Genomic DNA, 17,678 nt, shown 5'->3' on the forward strand with positions numbered 1-17,678 from the left:
CGTTTGTCTGCTTTTCAATTGGGCTACAGCCCAGTTTTCGAGCGGGGAGTTTTTGAAAAAAAAAAAACAATTTTCTACAGTTGTTTCGAAAATGAAAAACGAAAATTCTCAGATGACCAGTGAACATAACTTTGACAAAAGCTTGGAAAAAGTATTTTTGCCTGTCCATTTTTTTCTACATTTTACGGCAAAAATCTAGCAGTCTTACATAAAAACGACAGGCAAAAATAGTTTTCCAAACTTTTGTCAAACTTATGTTCACTAGTCATCTGAGAACCGATTCCATCGATTAAGTAATAAAAAAATGAGCAAATGTTATTTTGACGTCCAAAAATGTGAAAATTGCACCGTTCTTACGTCCAAAGTGTCGATTTTTTGCAGTGTACACTTGATAGTAGAATAACATTTGGTATTGGATTATGGATTAAATAATATTTAAAATATTTTCTCTATATTGAAGCGCCCTTAACTGCGTGAACTGGTGCAGGACACTATTTTCATTTTATATATTTGTATTTTTAAGTATTTAAACCACAACCATTCATTATTCTGCATTCTCAAACTACTCAACCTCTTGCGAGTCAACAACGAGTCAGTCGACTATTTCGCGACACTCAGTGCAACAAATGGATTTGCAAACGTGCCCGGTGGAAATTTTAGAGCAAATTTTCAACAACTTGTTCAAGTTGGACGACCTGCTCAACGCCGCACTCGTGTGCCGCCGCTGGAATCTCGCTGCGGAGCGGCTGATCTTGCAGCGATCGCAAGTTCCGATCTTCGCAGGGCAAAGCCCGTGTGCGCTAGCTGACGTCACTCGGAATTACCGTGTCGTACGGATTTACTACAGGGATGATCGCTGGGACGAGTTGTGTTCGCTGTTGGATGTCTGCCGGGAAAAGTTTCATCCTCGTGCGGTTGTGATCTACGGAATTCTGGCAGATCACTTGAACCGGCTTTACGTAGCTTACCGTGAGTGGTTGGAGACTGTTGAGGAAATGGTAATTTTTATGGACGATCGCATCTGTCAGAACTTGATCAGCGGACCTGAGAGATTCACCTTCCAATTGCCCAATTTGAAGCGATTGCGATGGTCTGAGTATTTGTACCAAACTGGTGAAAAAACAGTGATTATCGATGCACCAAACTTGAGGAAGCTCACATTGAAAAATAGTTTGGACTCAACCACCGGTCTGGTATTCCTAGACTGCTCGAGCTTGCAAGAGTTGAAATGCACATTTTATACCAGACAGCTATCGGATGTATTTGACGGTGCCTTTCCTGAGTTGAAAACGCTTTATCTGGACTCGTCACTGATCGCAGAAGATGTAGAGCTGCTCCAACGAATGCCCCAACTCGCGAAACTCGTTTTACACATCAATTTTCCAGAAGACTCGGCCGATCGTTTATCGTCAAAACTGTGCTCCGTCATAGCTGATTGTCGAATGCTAGAGCATCTACAGCTGACTTCCACAACATCCATGCCTTGTAAGATAAATTTGACCAATCTGATCAAACCACTCGTCAACCTGCAACATTTGAACCTCGAGAAAGTCACTGTCGCAGATGAAAGTACCACGTGGGTATGTCCTGCGCTGAAATCCATGACATTGGAAAACTTCGCCTTTATAGACAACACAGCAAAAATCCAATTAGAAGCCCCAATGCTGGACTCCCTCTCAATATCTGCAGCAAACTTGAGCCAGCTATTCACCTCCAACGAGAGCCATCTACGCGAATTAAACGTAGATCAGGATACGCTCAGCTTGCGCGAAGCATTCGAAACGCACCTGGTTCCCTTTCTGGATCGTTCCGGTCATAATGTCAAGAAACTGGTGCTGGCCAAGCTGACCTACTTTGAGACGGACCCTTATGACTGCTGTACATCGTGCAAGCCGCTTCACATTGAGACGTTGTGCTTTCACAGCATCGGGTGCAGTTTGGATTGTCTTGAGCAACTTGCCGGGTGGAGCAACCTCAAGGTAAAATTGATATTTAATGAAATTTGGTGAAATAACAATCAAATTTAATTTATCCACAGGAGCTTTCAATAATCAACTGTTGTATTGGGACTGGAGGTGTGCACAAAACGGTTACACTGGCAAATCTTAAGCGGTTACATATTGTCAACGTACAGTTGAGTGATGAAAGTTGCACAGAATTTCCAATCATTGGTCCCAATAGTGAGACGATACGAGCGCAAGAGGAAGAGGACGGTGCACTTCATTTTAGAAATTGTTGGAACCATTGAATGTAATACATTTCTGCTTAATTTTCATCTTCTTTAGAGATATTCATGTTTTGTATTTTTTATTAAAAACAATTATTTTTTCTACTTTTAAATTTGGCTCAATCTTTTTGGGGGCCTTTCTTATGACCAAAGAAGCCATTTTGTGGCATTGGTTCCCCCATACAAGGCTTCATTCAATTTTGGAAGATGTCCATACAAAAATGGTACGTATAAACTCGGAAATCTGTATTTTTTAATAGAATATTCTGATCGGTTTGGTGACTTCGATCTAGTTGTAGGCATTCAGAAAAAGTGGTGCACGAATGAAAAAAAATGCTGATCAAATAATTTTGATCTGGATGCTGAATAGTGGTTCGCAAAACGGCCTCAATTTTGAACTGTCAAAGTGGAACCAATTTACTGTTCGCCAAAAGTAGAAAGTATTGTTATCGATCATTAAAAAATGTTTTTTTTGCCAGTATGAAAAATTTGTGGCTTTTGAGGTTTTTATCTGTTTATATTACATTTTTTTTTATTTATGATTTTTTTTAAAATAAATAATATTGCTTTCTCGAAACACTGTTCAAACAAAAAAAACCATAACTGTCAAAGTTGTATGAGTTAAAACCAGGGGGGCGACATCTATATCTCACAACAGGCAGCTCGCCCGCAGCCAACACAAGCTGTCAATTTCGGCACCAGAACAAAACGAAGCTGTCAATTTCGGCGCCAGCACAAAAGAACAACTGTTCGTTACGGAACCAAAACAAAGCAACTGCGCACTGTAAAAAAAGTACAAAAACTGCTGGCATAAAATGGAAATAAAGTAATTCTGTACTTATGTAAAATTTTACCGCAATGTTAGTTTAAAAGTTAGTCTATGTTTTTGAGGTGATTTTTAACAATTATTTGCAAAATAAACTACTTAAGTTGGGATTATTAAGCACACATCGGGCCGAAATATTTAACTTAACTACTGCGTAATTTGACTTTTACTACAATAGTTCTTATAATAAAATTTGAATTATTAATAAACAAAAATAGTTTTGTTTTCACTGTGCGCAGTTTGCCTAGGTTCGGTGGTGGGCTGGAGGGCTGCGCTTGTCCGAGAGAATAATGTCCTCGAGCCGAGATAATAGTATTACCATTTATGGACACAGAGAAAACAGCTCGAGATGGGCGAGTCAAAAAAAAAAAACAAAAATTAAAAGTGTCGACTACGGGAATCGAACCTGTGACCTTTGACAAACTAACTCAATGACTTAACTGCCTCGGCTATCATGACATTTGTTTTAGATTTATTGTATGAATTAAAGAATGGACATATTTGTTTTGATGGTGTGCGTTTTTAGCATTATTCTTGAGCAATTCTCCACGAAATCGGTCTTTTTTCTTTAATTTAAATTTTTGTGTTTTTTTTTTTTAATCCGGCTGAAACTTTTTTGTTGCCTACGGAATGTCCAAAGAAGCTTTTTGGATCATTAGTTTGTCCATATAATTTTCCAAACAAATTTGGCAGTGTCCATACCAAAATGATTTATGAAAATTTGAAAATCTTTGGAAGAAATTTTTCGATCGATTTGGTGTCTTCGGCAAAGTTGTAGGTATGGATAAGGACTACACTTAAAATATATGATACACGGTTAAAATTTTTTTGGTGATTTTTAATTTCACTTTTTGTCACTTAAACTTGATTTGCAAAAACACAATTTTTATTTTTTTTCTGATATGTTTTAGGGGACATCAAATGCCAACTTTTCAGAAATTTCCAGAATGGGCAAAAATTCTTTGACCAAGTCATGAATTTTGGAATCAAGACTTTTTTTTCCAAAAAATCTAAATACTGTTCGCAAAAATTTTTCAACCCTCATTTTTCGATGTAAAATCAAATTTGCAATCAAAAAGTACTTAAGTGAAATTTTGATAAAGTGCACCGTTTTCAAGTTAAAGCCATTTTAAGTAACTTTTTTTGAAAATAGTTGCAGTTATTCACTTTTAAAATTAGTGCCCATGTTTGCCCAATCTTTAAAAAAAAATGTTTGAAAAGCTTAGAACATTTTCTATATTTTGCTTTTTTAAACTTTGTTGATAGACCCTTTTTAATGTTTAAATATAAAACATTCGTGAAATTTTCTGATCTTTTCGAAAAAATAAATCAATTTTTTAATAAAGACTATCATTTCAAAAGGTCGAAATTTCAACATTATGCCCTTTTAAAATGTTAGTCTTGATTAAAAAAAATTGGCTATAACATGAAAATTTCGCTAAAGTATTTTTTGATTGCAAATTTGATTTTACATCAAAATATGAAGTTGATAAATGTTTGCGACCAATATTTCGTTTTTTTGAAAATTAGTATTGAGTATTGTATATAGTATTGATTCAAAAATTCATAACTCAAAGGTTTTTTGCCCATTCTGGAAATTTCTGATAAGTTGGCATTTTATTTCCCCTAAAACTTATCAGAAAATGACTTTTTTTTACAGTATAGTCCTTATCCATACCTTCAACTTTGCCGAAGACACCAAATCGATCAAAAAATTCCTTCAAAAGATACAGATTTTCGAATTTTCATAAATCATTTTTGTATGGAAAATTATTTGGACTAACTAATGATGAAAAAAGGCTTTTTTGGGCGTACCGATGCCATCACAAAAGTTTCAGCTGGATAAAAAAATACAAAAAAAAAAAAACGAATGACTTAAATATTTAAAAAATTGCTCGCTTTCGATTTTGGCTCTGAGCCCTCGATAAATTTTGAGGGAACTATTCTCTCGACTCTGAATTATGGGTGTTGCCCGTAAGAGGAGTATTAAAACCAAATAATTATTTCCGATTATTTTTTATTGCAATATTTTACTTAAAATTAAAAAGCCTTACATTTATTGCGATTATAGTGAGTTAAACAAAAAAACTAAGACTAAGGTACACAAAAATACCCTTTACACAAAAAACAATACTTTCGACAGTCTCACAATGTGTTAATCGAATCTCCCTTCCTTCTAAATCGGATAGTAATGACTCGACGCACCCTGCTCGCACCCACTCGTGTCCGGTTCCTCCTTGATAATCTGCTCCATTAGGTGTCCATCGGAAAGGTACTCCGCCGGCCCAGCTCCGTACTCTTCCGACTTGCGTTTCACCCCGTGACTCAGCGGTCCAATGCCGTGATATTTGCGCACGTGCAGCGTGTAGTTCGACACGATGATGTTCCCCGTTCGGTCTTTCGAAAGCTTTGATTTTGCCCCGCACAGAGGGCAGAACACGTACGCGTCCGGGATGCCCTGCTCGGTCACGATCTGGATCTCCATGTTGTCCTGGATGATTTTCAGCACGTCCTGGGAGATTTCCGCCTGGTTGTTGCTGAAAGAGTGAGAATTTTCTGAGTAGAATCAAGCCTGAACTTTCTCGAACCCTCACCCAATCGCGTTCAGCAGCTTATCGCGCAGGATCTGCCGCAAGCTCTGCGGGTCACAGTTCTGCAGCTGCACACTGACGGCCGGCCGCGGCTCCGTGTGATGCTGGATGGTCCGCAGCGATTGGATGAAGCTGTCCAGGCCCTTCCGCCGCACCGCCAGCGCAATGTTCTTCATCATGCGACGCTCGCCCGAACGGAACCGGAACTCGTTCGGCATCAGAAAGTACACCCCGAAGAACCGCTTCATGAGCCGCTCGTTGGCCGTGATTCGCAGCACGGTCGGAATGGTGCGCGCTTCCTGTTCGATCTGGTCAATCAGCTCGTCGTCCAAGTCGGCGATCGAAGAGTTGCAGAAGCACGAGAACTGCAGCAGCAGCTTGATGTTCTCCGGGACGGGACCGACCAGCTTCTCGATTTGCAGCCAAAAGTGGTACTGATCGAAGGAAACGGGCTTTGAGTTATCGGAAGACATTTTTCAGGCGTGTCTCCGCCAGTGAGCTCAACCAATTTGAACCAATTTAGCCAATTACGTTTGAAGAAAAGAAAATGGCCAGCTACAGTTTGTGATTGAGACTCACCTCGATTGCTTCCATGGTTCCACTAGATTCCAGCTTGTTCAATGAGATTTTGGAGTTGTTCTCGGATATCCGGAAAGGTTTACGCGTTAAGCCCGGTCTGAAGCGTAAACCCTTCAGTCGGTATCAAGAGTATACATACGTATGAAGCAAATTTTATTATTGTTTACAACGAGACGCTGACAGAGAAAGTCAGGGTTAAATCTAATAGGAATCAAGCTTGCTGCATGACTGCTCGACTCGACGGGTTTCAAAAATGAGCGATTCTGTCGTTCCAATTGGAATCGAGAATGCGAAAGTCGAGTCTCTCCAAAAATACTGACCTTTCGGCTAAAACGGCATTCGAAGCTGAACTTAAAGAACAAGTCGCTGGCGGTCAAGTTTATCAACTCAAGACGGTCTCCACAGGCAAACCAGCGTAGACACCATCGTCACGACGCATGTCTGTGGTCCAGTCCAATATCCGCTGGCCGGCAGCAAAATTATGGAAAAGTATATTTTGTAACAGACTATACTGATACAGCTTACATCAGTCCCTGGTTATTTATTTTGCTATACTTGATTCCTGAATACATAAATTATAAATTATCAAAAATCTTCCTTAAAATGACGTAGATACATTGCCTCAACGAGCAACAAAATGCAAACTTTTTAATGGCCGTAGTTATTTCCGGTGTGTAGCGTAAATATATGACACATCAGAAAAATGATAATTTTGCATGTAAAAAACAACAAACTCACGGTTCTTCTTCTTTTTGCCAGGGCTTTTTTGTTCTAGCACTTTTGGCTGATAACCGAACATGATGGCCCACATTCCGTTCAACTTATTAGTCTCGTTACAGTGAGTAAAATGAAACGAACGAAAATTAAGGGATTTGATTGTGGTTTTGAAGGTCTTCTTGAGCATTTATATGCTTCTGTTTGATGTTTTAGTTTCGTTGATTTATTAAAAAAATTTCACTTGAGAATGGTAGTATAAAAAAAAAAATTGATAAATTTGTGAAGATTTTATACTAAAACTGAAAAAAACTAAAAACTAAAAACTAAAAACTAAAAACTAAAAACTAAAAACTAAAAACTAAAAACTAAAAACTAAAAACTAAAAACTAAAAACTAAAAACTAAAAACTAAAAACTAAAAACTAAAAACTAAAAACTAAAAACTAAAAACTAAAAACTAAAAACTAAAAACTAAAAACTAAAAACTAAAAACTAAAAACTAAAAACTAAAAACTAAAAACTAAAAACTAAAAACTAAAAACTAAAAACTAAAAACTAAAAACTAAAAACTAAAAACTAAAAACTAAAAACTAAAAACTAAAAACTAAAAACTAAAAACTAAAAACTAAAAACTAAAAACTAAAAACTAAAAACTAAAAACTAAAAACTAAAAGCCCGGGCAGAAAGTCGCATCATGGGACGAACAAAAAAATAACTTGAGTTGTTTTTGATACCATGGCATGTTTGATATTTGTTCCAAAAACTCTTAAAATGCGCGCCGAAATCTATGTTCCTTTCTATGTTTGTAGACCTTTTATCATCAGTTGATAAATTTTCATTTTCTCATGATATTACCGGACTTAGAAAAAAATCGAAAGCCGAATTATTTTGGGACTTAGAAAAAAATTGACCTCTATATCATGAGATGATATTATTTTGTTTTATCATGTTTTCACTGGACTTAGCAAAATTTCGAAAGCCATATTATTTTGGGACTTAGAAAAAAATTCGAAATCTTTATCATGAGATGATATTATTTTGTTTTATCTTGTTTTTGCTGGACTTAGCAGAATTTCGAAAGCCAAATTATTTTGGGACTTAGAAAAAAATTCGACCTCTTTATCATGAGATGATATTTTCTAGTTTTATCTTGTTTTTGTTGGACTTAGCAAAATTTTCACTCCTCGACAAAATTTCACTTTTCCTACACTTAGAATATTTTTGAAAACCCGGGATTATGAGATGATTTACAAGGTTAAATTTTTTTCAAGCCGGACTTAGCTAAAATAGCAGTTTTGTTATTGGACATTTTTATTGACTTTTTCCACTTTAATTTACTTTAAATACACTAGTTAAACTAATCACATTAAAAAGTATTTTACTGCATATAAAATTTCATCGCAAAGCGCAAAAATGAGCCCACGCGCTCGCTCACTCTCTCTTTTCTCTCTTCTTTCGTTCATGCTCGCACGCAACGCGCGCGGCATGTCGTGACAGGAATCGGCAATCGGCAGACAGACAGCTTTTGCGTTCGTGGCGGGCTGGTTTGTTTACGTTTTCGCGCAGTAGTTTTCCACGGATAAATTGTAGTCCGCGAATCGCCGCGGGTTATGAGTACGTTCTGTGGCCGAGGGAGTGTGTGTTCGTCCGTTCCGTGGCGTTCGGGAGCCGTGATATGTTGTGTTTAAGTGATTGTTTGTGTTTTTGTGGCTGGGGGGCAAAGAAAAAGTTTCACTCCGTGTTGACGGGTGCAAGGAAAGTTTCGGCCAAGCTGCTGCACCTGACAAGTAATTCTCTTGCCCAAGATGCTGCTGTGGATTAACGAGGAAAGGATTTTGGCGGATTCGCCAGGACAAGGGACAAGGGTTTGTTTACGTTTTTGGTGCAGTAGTTTTCCACTGATTAACAACAGCCCGCGAATCGCCGCGGGTTGTAAGTGCGTATTTTGGCCGTGGGAATGTGCGTTCGTTGGTGTCATTTTATGTGAGATTTGCGAAATGTTGTTATTTATGTGAAAGTTGATATTTTGGTGGCTCGTTGGAGAAGAAAAAGTTACGTTAGCGCGTGCATGACAAAGCCGCAGTTCGCAAAATCGAAATCCTCCTGCCTGCATGTCGCTGGTCATCCTCCTCCTCCTCCAGCAGATGCTATCAAGACGCGGATCAACGTCGGAATGATTTTGGCGAATTTGACAGTTCTCGGTGGAGGAAAACAGCAGTTTCGATTTGTTTTGGTTTTTGTCGTCGTGTCATCAGAATCGCGATTTGTGGAGGAACCGTATTTGGTCCGTGTGTTTTCGCGAGTGTGCGTGTGATTGTTTACGTTTCTGAACCTTCCTCTTGTGATTCCGGAGGAGATGATTAAATTGTGTGGCTCGCAAGCAGTTTCACGGAGGAAGATGAGTCCACCTGAATTGGCTACATATGTTGGTACTACTAGTCAACCGACAAATATTTTTCGACGATTTTTAAAACTCAGATAAGTATTGCTTGTTTTCTTTTTCTTTGTTTACTATTGAATTTTTAATTATTCCATAAATTTTGTTTGAGAATTGATGCTTTGTGTTTTATTTTCTCTTACAGATCTACTAACGGGCATTTTCTGGACATTCGGCTTCTAGAATTTTGTTTACTTTGACCAATCAGCTGCAAAAATGGATTGTGCTGCAATCATATGCTCTCTGGATGGATTGGATGAGGATTAACAAGGTATGTACGAGAATTATTATTTCAAAGTGAACCTATCACTTCAGTTTAGAAATTCTTTCAAACATTTCAATGTTTGTTTAGCAAAGTTCAGTTTTTCATTTTGTTATTTATGCTGATTTTGAATACACATTATTGACTTTTGACAGATTGATATAAAATTCTGAAAATAAATTATTTATTGATAAGGATTGCATATATTTTTTGATTCTTTCCTTTAAAGACCATATTTTTGTTTATTTTTTTGTTTGGGAATTTTATAAATTTAAATGTTTGTATAAGACCGAGCCACGTTGCCCAGTTGTAACGCTTCCGCCTTGACAATATTTACAAATTTCTACACTTTCAAATAGGTTTGCTAGAATTTCAGGAAAATTTTCAGCGGCCAATGCAAATAAATTAGTGCATTATTGATTTGTTTAGTTCAATTGTACAGATTTTCGAAGCTTTTTCTTTGACTTGGCTTTACAAAAGTTTGATTTGTTTTAATATTGTTAGTAGTATGCAATTTTGGATGTAATTTTTTGTTGCCCCCTGATTTTTCGGGCAAACTTCGAAGGGAGGAGTGACAAAAACTTTAAATAAAATTTGTACCAGCCTTACTTATTCACACTAAACTTTGAATTAATTCGAATTATACGGCAAATGATACAGTCATTCCACATATTCGGAACACTTTTGTGATAATTTGTCAAAAGCATGCCAAATGCATCTTTTCTGTGTACCCTACTATTTTTAGGACCTTTATTTGGACATTCTTTTGCTATTTCATTAATATAAGCAGTACTTTTAAAACAAAAAAACTGCATTTCGAGACTATTTTATTCAGAGCAGCAAAACGCTGCTTCCAAATTGCCTGTTCCATAATTGTGGGATGTTATTGTGCCTCCCACAATTGTGGAACACCTGAATTTAACTGATATTTTCACAAAAAAAGTTAGCAGACCATTCATAAAACATTACTAAGCATGAGTTTTTATTGGTTTCAGAATGTGAAGTCATTATTTTTATAAAAATATGTACCCCTGGAGCGATAAAAAAGATTGTTTACATCGTTAGAAAAAAGTGTTCCGAATTTGTAGATTTCAAGGGTCGAAGTTTTTCTTCAAAAACTTGATATAAAACGATAAAATTTGCAGTTGTTCGATACAGCATTCGAAAGATCGCAAAAACAGCTTTCAAATGAAGGTTCAGTTATCGATTTTCTATGATTTTTTGAATATTGGCCGATCTGTGAACTGTTCCTAATATGAGGGATGACTGTATACAAATATTTTTAAAAATTTAGATTGTCATTATTTTATGTCTTCCAGCAGATTGTTTGCTATAGTTTTTAATTTTAGGCTTATTCAATAAAAATAAATTTTACTAGAAAATCACATTATATCATTAAATTTATTTGTTTTATTAAAATACAATTGAAAAACAGTCTATATGAAACTTATATCTTCTTACTGTGTATTACGCTTTCTAAAGCAACCAAATTATTACAGAAAAAATATCTGGAAACATCACAACTTGTTATGATACGTTTATGTTTTTGTATGATATTTTTCGCCCCATATCTTTCAGGAAAAAATGAACTGGTCGGGATAATTTTATGTTTATGGATGATATTTTTCCGCACCATAGCATGATAATTTGAAGTTTCCAACACGAACTTAAGTTGATAATTTTTTGATATGCGTAGAGTAAATTATGTTCGCGTTTATGTTTGATTAACTCTTAACTGGAAGTTAACAGGTACTTGACATGTTTGTGTTTTTGCGAACATGACAAGTTTCCAGGAAGATGTAACTTTCTGCCCGGGAACTAAAAACTAAAAACTAAAAACTAAAAACTAAAAACTAAAAACTAAAAACTAAAAACTAAAAACTAAAAACTAAAAACTAAAAACTAAAAACTAAAAACTAAAAACTAAAAACTAAAAACTAAAAACTAAAAACTAAAAACTAAAAACTAAAAACTAAAACTAAAAACTAAAAACTAAAAACTAAAAACTAAAAACTAAAAACTAAAAACTAAAACTAAAAACTAAAAACTAAAAACTAAAAACTAAAAACTAAAAACTAAAAACTAAAAACTAAAAACTAAAAACTAAAAACTAAAAACTAAAAACTAAAAACTAAAAACTAAAAACTAAAAACTAAAAACTAAAAACTAAAAACTAAAAACTAAAACTAAAAACTAAAAACTAAAAACTAAAAACTAAAAACTAAAAACTAAAAACTAAAAACTAAAAACTAAAAACTAAAAACTAAAAACTAAAACTAAAAACTAAAAACTAAAAACTAAAAACTAAAAACTAAAAACTAAAAACTAAAAACTAAAAACTAAAAACTAAAAACTAAAAACTAAAAACTAAAAACTAAAAACTAAAAACTAAAAACTAAAAACTAAAAACTAAAAACTAAAAACTAAAAACTAAAAACTAAAAACTAAAAACTAAAAACTAAAAACTAAAAACTAAAAACTAAAAACTAAAAACTAAAAACTAAAAACTAAAAACTAAAAACTAAAAACTAAAAACTAAAAACTAAAAACTAAAAACTAAAAACTAAAAACTAAAAACTAAAAACTAAAAACTAAAAACTAAAAACTAAAAACTAAAAACTAAAAACTAAAAACTAAAAACTAAAAACTAAAAACTAAAAACTAAAAACTAAAAACTAAAAACTAAAAACTAAAAACTAAAACTAAAAACTAAAAACTAAAAACTAAAAACTAAAAACTAAAAACTAAAAACTAAAAACTAAAAACTAAAAACTAAAAACTAAAAACTAAAAACTAAAAACTAAAAACTAAAAACTAAAAACTAAAAACTGAAAACTGAAAACTAAAAACTAAAAACTAAAAACTAAAAACTAAAAACTAAAAACTAAAAACTAAAAACTAAAAACTAAAAACTAAAAACTAAAAACTAAAAATTTAAAAAGCAAAAAGCAAAAACATAAAACATTGAACATAAAACATAAAACATAAAACATAAAACATAAAACATAAAACATAAAACATAAAACATAAAACATAAAACATAAAACATAAAACATAAAACATAAAACATAAAACATAAAACATAAAACATAAAACATAAAACATAAAACATAAAACATAAAACATAAAACATAAAACATAAAACATAAAACATAAAACATAAAACATAAAACATAAAACATAAAACATAAAACATAAAACATAAAACATAAAACATAAAACATAAAACATAAAACATAAAACATAAAACATAAAACATAAAACATAAAACATAAAACATAAAACATAAAACATAAAACATAAAACATAAAACATAAAACATAAAACATAAAACATAAAACATAAAACATAAAACATAAAACATAAAACATAAAACATAAAACATAAAACATAAAACATAAAACATAAAACATAAAACATAAAACATAAAACATAAAACATAAAACATAAAACATAAAACATAAAACATAAAACATAAAACATAAAACATAAAACATAAAACATAAAACATAAAACATAAAACATAAAACATAAAACATAAAACATAAAACATAAAACATAAAACATAAAACATAAAACATAAAACATAAAACATAAAACATAAAACATAAAACATAAAACATAAAACATAAAACATAAAACATAAAACATAAAACATAAAACATAAAACATAAAACATAAAACATAAAACATAAAACATAAAACATAAAACATAAAACATAAAACATAAAACATAAAACATAAAACATAAAACATAAAACATAAAACATAAAACATAAAACATAAGTCTCTTTCTATAAGTTGTTTGTAGGAACTGTGTTATTTCTATTTCGCTTTTTTGATAATTCTATCAGTGATTATCTTATCGATAGCTCATTCATAAAATCTTTCTTACATCTAACAATTTTCATTTTTCACTTATGTATTTTTTAAATATGTAGTGAGTTTCAAAGTATAAATACTCAAAATTGTTCACAAAATACCGTATTTTTTTAAAAGTTCTCAAATATCTATAAATTGGCAATATGGGTATGAAACGAAGCAAAATTTTGTATGCTTTTTCACTTTTTGTAGTTTTTTTTTGAAGAGCACTAATATGTTCACAAAACACCGTATTTTTTTCGAAAAAAAATAAATTTGCAGAATTTTCAACATGAGTATCAAACACTAGTCAAACCAGCTTCGTTTGATAACTTTATTGCAAATTATAAAAACTTAAGTACATTCGTAAAATAGAGAGACTGACTCTAGTATAATATACTTCGAAAATTACTGTATTTAAAAAAATATATATTCTTATTGAAAGCATTAAACATTCAACATGGTATGGTTTATTTAGGTTGAATTATGAAAGATTTAAAAAAAATATCGTCCATTATTGGCTATAAGAATATTGCCGATAGAATTGTCGAAATAACGATAATGATAACTATTATCGTTATCTTGAGACGATAATATTTTCGACGATAATTTTATCGATTAACAACCTTGGATGTATTTTTGTGAAAAAAAAAATGCTGCAACATTTTGAGTTTCGTGATTATATTTGATGATTATATTTTTTTTTTATTTTTAGCTTGTTTATTTCTTTTGAATTGAATTTTCAATTTATAATGGCAAACAAAAATCAAAAATTTCCCGACAACTTTTAAAAATATTTTTTGTTTAATTTCGTCAAATTGTGAAACAAGTACAGCTAAACGGTCTTCTCAGTGACTTCCTTTCGCTCAAACCTCCAAACTCCGTTGCAAACGGCATCTTTCGTCCCGCAGCTAATCACCAAGGATCACCGCATTTGTCGATTTTTTCCTTCATTTCACGTGACCCCTGGCAATCGCCTGTTTACAATTTGTCAGAGCCGCATTATTTTTTCGGGAACACCAAAACCGCGTTACGCGCTTTGTGCTTAACTAAATGAGTTTTTTTGCCCACGCCGGACTTATCGCTGCCTCAGAACCCCGGCCAAGTCTAAAGTCTCAATCGGAAAAAAGGCAATAAAAGTGATTAACTAAAATGTGGTTCTCGCGGGTTGATTTGCGCGCGCGCTCGTCCAAAGAAGAGTTCGATTCATTTTTTTTTGGGAGCATTATTTCATAACTCTCAATGGTGTTTGGTGATAAGCGTGCTGTGTTCTGTTTGTCCAGACGCGGTGGCCTCCGGATCTGTGCCAGTGGGGATCGAAATCCGGGGATCGTCAGTCAGTTCCCGAGCGGCGCTCGAGCTGGATTAACGCGATTCTTAGGAGGTGGTTTCAAGTGGATTTTCGGTTGAGTTTGGAGTTATGTAAGATTCTAGTGATGAAGAATGTTCAACGGTTTGCGGTGGCTTTGGTGCTGACCTTAAGCGGGTTGAGTTCGGTGGTTCTGGGAAAGTTCTGCTACGACAGTGAAAAGTTGGTGAAGTTCTGGAAGATGCTTGAAGATTTGCTGATTTATCCCTTTACTATTCTAGAGTGCCAAAGTTAGTTCAGAATAAAACCAAAGGAGTGGAATATACCACGTGTAGTTACTACTGTATGTTCGGAGAGCACAGTATCCCCTTGGCGGTGACCGTTGATAAGCTAACATGTGCTGTGAGTTCAAAATCATGTGAAAATTTCGTGAAATCGTGATAGAGTAATTTCGAGAATCTCCTTGCAGTTGGAGTACGAAACCCGTCAGAAGCAGGTCTGCTGCGAGGGTTATCACCGGTCTGGAAGTGACTGCTTGCCAACCTGCACCCGGAAGTGCGTTTTTGGAGAGTGCACAGCGCCGGAAGTTTGCACCTGCTACGAGGGATACAGCAAAGTGAACGAATATCTGTGAATATCAAAAACCTAACCTCAAAAATCGAAGTATGATACTAACCCGTAACCCTCTTCCAGTTGTGAGCCGGTTTGTGAGTCCGGGTGTGAAAATGGCCGCTGTGTGGCACCGAACACGTGCGTCTGCGAGGAGGGATTTGAGCGCAACGCGAACGGGAAGTGTGCCGAGGTGTGCGATCGAGAGTGTCAGCTGGGATGGTGCGAGGAGAACGAGTGCCGGTGTCACGAGGGTTATGCGCCGGAAGAGGTCGCGGGAGGTGGTGATATGAGATGTGTGGCGCAGTGTGATGAGCCGTGCCAGAATGGGCAGTGTGTGCAGCCGAATGTGTGCCGGTGTGAGGCAGGTGAGTTCAGTGGGGTTGTTAATATGCAAAATCTAATTTCTGGGGTTATCCTATGAAAACTTAGAATTTTCATCAAGGTTTAATAATATGTATAAACAATGAAAATTACAAAAAATCGGTATTTCTAGAAAGGTTTTTATGATAGAAGAATTAATGATTAGTTAGATCCATTTTTAAAACCCAATTTTTTACCTTTTTGACACAATATATGATATAGATCATGATGAAAAATATGAGCTATTACCCGAATATGAGCAGCAAATGGCAAACATGCTAGCTGTGAATCCCAGTTTTCATACAAATCGGACCATCTCCTTCTATTTGGCACCGTCGAGAGCGGGAGGTAGCAAATTATAGAACGAAAAATCAAAGTAATGTATTTGGAGGGACTGAAAAACATATTGACAGCTAGAGCAATATTGATATCGAGAAGATCGACAGCCAGAGAGTCCACTGTATTTTTATCTACTCCTAGAAAATTCTATGTAATCATTCTCCAGCTTTAATTTTGGTTTGCGTACAAAATTTCTCTTTAAATATTTTTTACTCAAGTTATTTGAAGTGTTTAATTATTTGGTATTTGAATTTTTCATTACTCTTTTTGTCACTGATTTCGAAAAATTTAGCTCCATTTTAGGGTGTATTTTTATTTACGTTTATTTTTTACTGGAAATTTTGTTGTTGTCTAAAAAAATTCGTTTTCCATTAAAAAAAATATCAGCAGCTTGTTTAAGTTTTCATTTTTCTCATAAGGCTGGTACAAATATTTTTAAGTTTTTGTCACCCCCTAAAAATTGGCCCGAAAAATCAGGGGGCAAAAAAAATATTTTTACAATAAACTTCACAATTTCAATGAAAATTCAAGTGCAACCAGCTGAAATCAAATTAAAATACATTTTCCTGCGTTTAAAATCATTTTTAGCATATTTGGGTTTATTAAAAAATCTTAAGGTTTTTTGAAAATTTTCGATGCAAAATCTTTTTTTTCGATACAATTTTTGTTTTTCTCAGATCTTAGATTTTTTGAAAACTAATGATTGCAATACAACTGAACTAGTGTAAAATGCATTTTAAAACACTTTTTTTCATTTAAATGTGAAGACTATGGCTTGTTATTTAATTTTTTTTTTTTTTTTGCCCCCCCCCCTTGACCTCGGCCAGGGCCGAGGAACAAAAACTTTTTTAAATATTTGCATCGGCCTAAGTGGTGGCCAGAACAAGGATTAAACCTGTTTCAGATTTTGACAAAATCTTCACTTACTATTTTGATAACTTTGATATTTTTTTTGTTTAAAGTGATGGAGCTAAACACCCAATACAAGATTTATTGCACGTTTGGTTTTACAACATTAATGTCAAGCACATGAATTTTGATACTTTTTATAAGAACTTGACCAGATTTTTACAATTGTGACCTGGTAAACTGGGAAATTTTTGGGATTTTTTCATTAATTTCTCAGGAAATCCCTTAAAAATTTGTTTTATTTTCTGATACTGTTTCTAAATATTATTTGTAATAAAATTCACAGCCTGTTAAAAAAATCAAACAGCTTGATTTTTTTATATGTTTTGCATTTTCTGTTGAAAAAAAATTGTATCAATGGGTAAAGTTAAATGAATTTATGCTCCACAATCATAAACATGCCTCAGTAATCACTCAAAGTTTTGCAATATTTGGAACGCTTGTGCTTGTGTTCTTTGAGCAGTTAATTACTTTTCAAGAACACTTTTAATTTTGTGATATTTATAAAAAAAAAAAACCTTTCCTAATCCACAATAAGGTGGTTGATGCCTTTCTCACATTCATATAGTACATATTTAAGGTTGTATTTACAAAATTATTTTTTCCAGAACAGCAATTTTTAATTTCTTTACTTAGGTGCTCATAATTAC

At 33.8% G+C, this 17,678-nt stretch overlaps 2 protein-coding genes across 4 annotated transcripts in view; one reads left to right on the forward strand and one right to left on the reverse strand.

Moving 5' to 3' along the window:
- The first annotated feature begins 566 nt into the window (after positions 1-566).
- LOC6042082 (fibrillin-1) overlaps positions 567-17,678 on the forward strand; it is an 86,944-nt gene continuing 69,832 nt past the window's right edge. For 2 of the 3 annotated variants that reach the window (XM_038251638.1, XM_038251637.1), the window contains exons 1-5: positions 567-998; positions 14,783-15,030; positions 15,090-15,210; positions 15,278-15,438; positions 15,502-15,785. In XM_038251638.1, coding sequence (XP_038107566.1) covers positions 627-998; positions 14,783-15,030; positions 15,090-15,210; positions 15,278-15,438; positions 15,502-15,785 — 1,186 coding nt within the window. In that variant the 5' untranslated portion in view covers positions 567-626. The remainder of the gene's footprint in view (positions 999-14,782; positions 15,031-15,089; positions 15,211-15,277; positions 15,439-15,501; positions 15,786-17,678) is intronic. The other variant, XM_038251639.1, reaches the window with a different exon arrangement.
- LOC6042083 lies at positions 5,218-6,413 on the reverse strand. The gene is made up of 3 exons (XM_038251651.1): positions 6,224-6,413; positions 5,648-6,078; positions 5,218-5,590 (listed from the first exon to the last, which is right to left on the reverse strand). The coding sequence occupies exons 1-3, from the start codon at positions 6,236-6,238 to the stop codon at positions 5,230-5,232; spliced, it is 807 nt and encodes a 268-aa protein (XP_038107579.1). The 5' UTR covers positions 6,239-6,413; the 3' UTR covers positions 5,218-5,229.

Source organism: Culex quinquefasciatus, chromosome 2, assembly GCF_015732765.1.
Source record: "Culex quinquefasciatus strain JHB chromosome 2, VPISU_Cqui_1.0_pri_paternal, whole genome shotgun sequence".
NCBI lineage: Eukaryota > Metazoa > Arthropoda > Insecta > Diptera > Culicidae > Culex > Culex quinquefasciatus.